The 2,582-nt window shown below is 36.0% G+C and overlaps 1 protein-coding gene across 1 annotated transcript; it reads right to left on the bottom strand.

Annotated features, from left to right (window-relative positions):
- Window positions 1–879: 879 nt before the first annotated feature.
- Window positions 880–1,521, bottom strand: LOC109189887. The gene has a single exon (XM_019340509.1). The coding sequence runs from the start codon at window positions 1,519–1,521 to the stop codon at window positions 880–882; it is 642 nt and encodes a 213-aa protein (XP_019196054.1).
- Between the last annotated feature and the right edge of the window lie 1,061 nt (window positions 1,522–2,582).

Genomic DNA, 2,582 nt, shown 5'->3' with positions numbered 1-2,582 from the left:
TGTTTGAATCAATGGGGCTTTACATCAGAGTTTCTTCCTGTAGGTGGTAATAAAATAAATAGATACTGTTTGTTGTTAAACTTGAGTGAGTTGGTTTTCTCATCATTTGGTTAAAAGAAAAAAGGAACACAAAAATGGGTCACACTTGTGTGAGACCGTCTCACGAATCAATGCCTGTGAGACGGGTTGAATCAATATGAAAATTTAATATTTATACTAAAAAATTTGTAATACTGATTAGGAATAAAGTGTTTGTTACTTAGGAAAACATAATACTTTTGAAAACAAATGTAATACCTTTGCATTTTGATGTAAAAGTATTACTTTTTCCATAAAAAATATTACAATTTCTCTTTTTAAGTAATGTTGACAACAATGGCAAGTATTTGTTACTTATAAAGACAAATGTAATATTTTTAAATCAAAATATAAAAGTATTACATATTTTCTTCATAAATATTATATTTTATGTATAAGTAATAACTATTTTTATTCCTGATTTAATATGAAAATAATTTCAGTATAAATATTATATTTCATTTTGACCCGATCCATCATATGTGATACCCGGTAACACAAGTTTTTGCCCACAAAAAAAAAATAATTTAAACACACAGACAAATGGAATCAAACCAAGCCCCAAGCTCATGACAGAAGAACAAGACAAACTAGAAGATGAAAGAGGTAGATTTCCAATATAATTTAACTGGGGACTTATACTATCATCAATCAATGAAAATACTGGTTCTGTGTACTACTTACATTCTACATAGTGCATCTCTAATCGATGAAAATGACAAATACTATATATAAATCACTACCAGTCTACAACTCTGTAATCGACGACGAAGGTAACAAAACAAATCAAAGTAGCAGTATCTATAATTTAGTCTTGTAGTGACAGGTTTGATTAGCAACACTCCTACTGGCGACATTAATCAATAAATCGCAACTGGTTTCCGATTTCACGTGAATATTAAACAAGATTCGAACTGTACCGGAGATTCTCGTGAAGGTAGTCAGCGGAATCGTGCCGGCGCGGACGTCGGAGAAGAGCTGATTATTGGAAAGAAGACGATCTGCCATGATAGTGAGGGAGATGTTCATGGGGACGGTCTGGCGGGCCCCGATCTTGCCGGCGAGGATGGGCGCGTCGCCGACGTCCAATCCCCTGTACTTGAGCAGGACGGAGCTGTTGTGGTATTTGAAGCCGACGTGGTTAGGGTTCTTGACGGAGACGTCGGCGTCGAGGGTGAGATTGAGGCGGACGGCGAGTCGGAGTATGTCGAAAGAGAGATCTAAATCGGCGAGTGAAACGGAATCGACGGTGATTACAGGCTTTTTGGCTTTGAAAACAGTGAAAGCTAGTATAATGATGATTATGATCAGTAAGAGAATCACAGCTCCAACAACCAAACACACCGTCGTCCTCTTCCGTGCATCGGCGGGTTTACGGCGGAAAGCAGCGGAGGAACCGGCCTCCGTATTCATTGCTTCTTCGGCCTCTTGCTTCGATCCCATTCCAGGAACAAATTAAAGGGAAACCAAATCTGAAGTGGTTATAGTGTCAGAATCTCCGCGTTTCAAGCTTCCAAAGCGAGGAAAGAATCGGGTCGAAATTGAATCCGGAAGAATCGGGACATAGAAATGGGAAAGCAATAAATGGCAGAGTTAGTTGAGGAGAGGGAAGCTGGGAAGTAGTGAGAATGAAGGGAAAGTGGGGATGGACGGTTGGGATTTGATTCTAAACATCGTAACTTTATTATGAGTATGCATGCGGATTGGGTTGACTATACCGCCCTATTAATTAGGAAACTGACAACTACATTTCGGACTATCCCGCGCTGCATTCAACATTTTCCCACTACCTGCCTAACACTTTATCTGCTGATTTATTTAAGATTTATACTGCAACGTTTTTATGTTTCATCACATATTTAATTGACTTAATTTTTTTTATTATGCCGACATTTTTAGATTTTATTTCTACTTTTAGAGCATCTATTGTTATGATATTTTCATATATGTAGTCATATGTTACTAGTTTTATCTCATTATATTGTGAAATTTGAGAATTTAAAGAGTAAATTATTATCATACTAACAACGAAATTGGTAATATTTATATATATTTGCTTTGACAATTAGATTCAAATACAATGCTTATCTCCCAATGTTCACTAAATTATTCAAGTGATTTGAAAGGAGTTAAAAGAATAAATTGATAAGGAAGGAAATAGTTAATTCCATTCTAAGTTCTAGATTAATATGTGACATATCATTTTTATTTTTATTTTTTTTAAATATTCTTTTGTTGGTTCTAATATTTCATGTTGGTTCTAAATGATGTTTATTATGAGATTTTCTTTTTCCAGTTTTAAGTGTTACGGAGTATTTTTTTTTTATCATAGATTTATATATGTTATTCCACTATTGCGAAGCCTCACGTTGTGGGGGCTTTGCTGTGGAAGCGTTGTTGGACCAGATAAGGGTTAGGAGCGAGTCTAGAGGGAGGGAGTGAATAGACTCGCTGAGTTTTTGATAAAAACTTCGCGAAGGCTAAGTCTATCCAAGGGGTAAGCT

Source organism: Ipomoea nil, unplaced genomic scaffold (genome assembly GCF_001879475.1).
Source record: "Ipomoea nil cultivar Tokyo-kokei standard unplaced genomic scaffold, Asagao_1.1 scaffold1568, whole genome shotgun sequence".
Classification (NCBI taxonomy): Eukaryota; Viridiplantae; Streptophyta; class Magnoliopsida; order Solanales; family Convolvulaceae; genus Ipomoea; species Ipomoea nil.
This window is presented reverse-complemented; position numbering and strand designations above follow the sequence as displayed.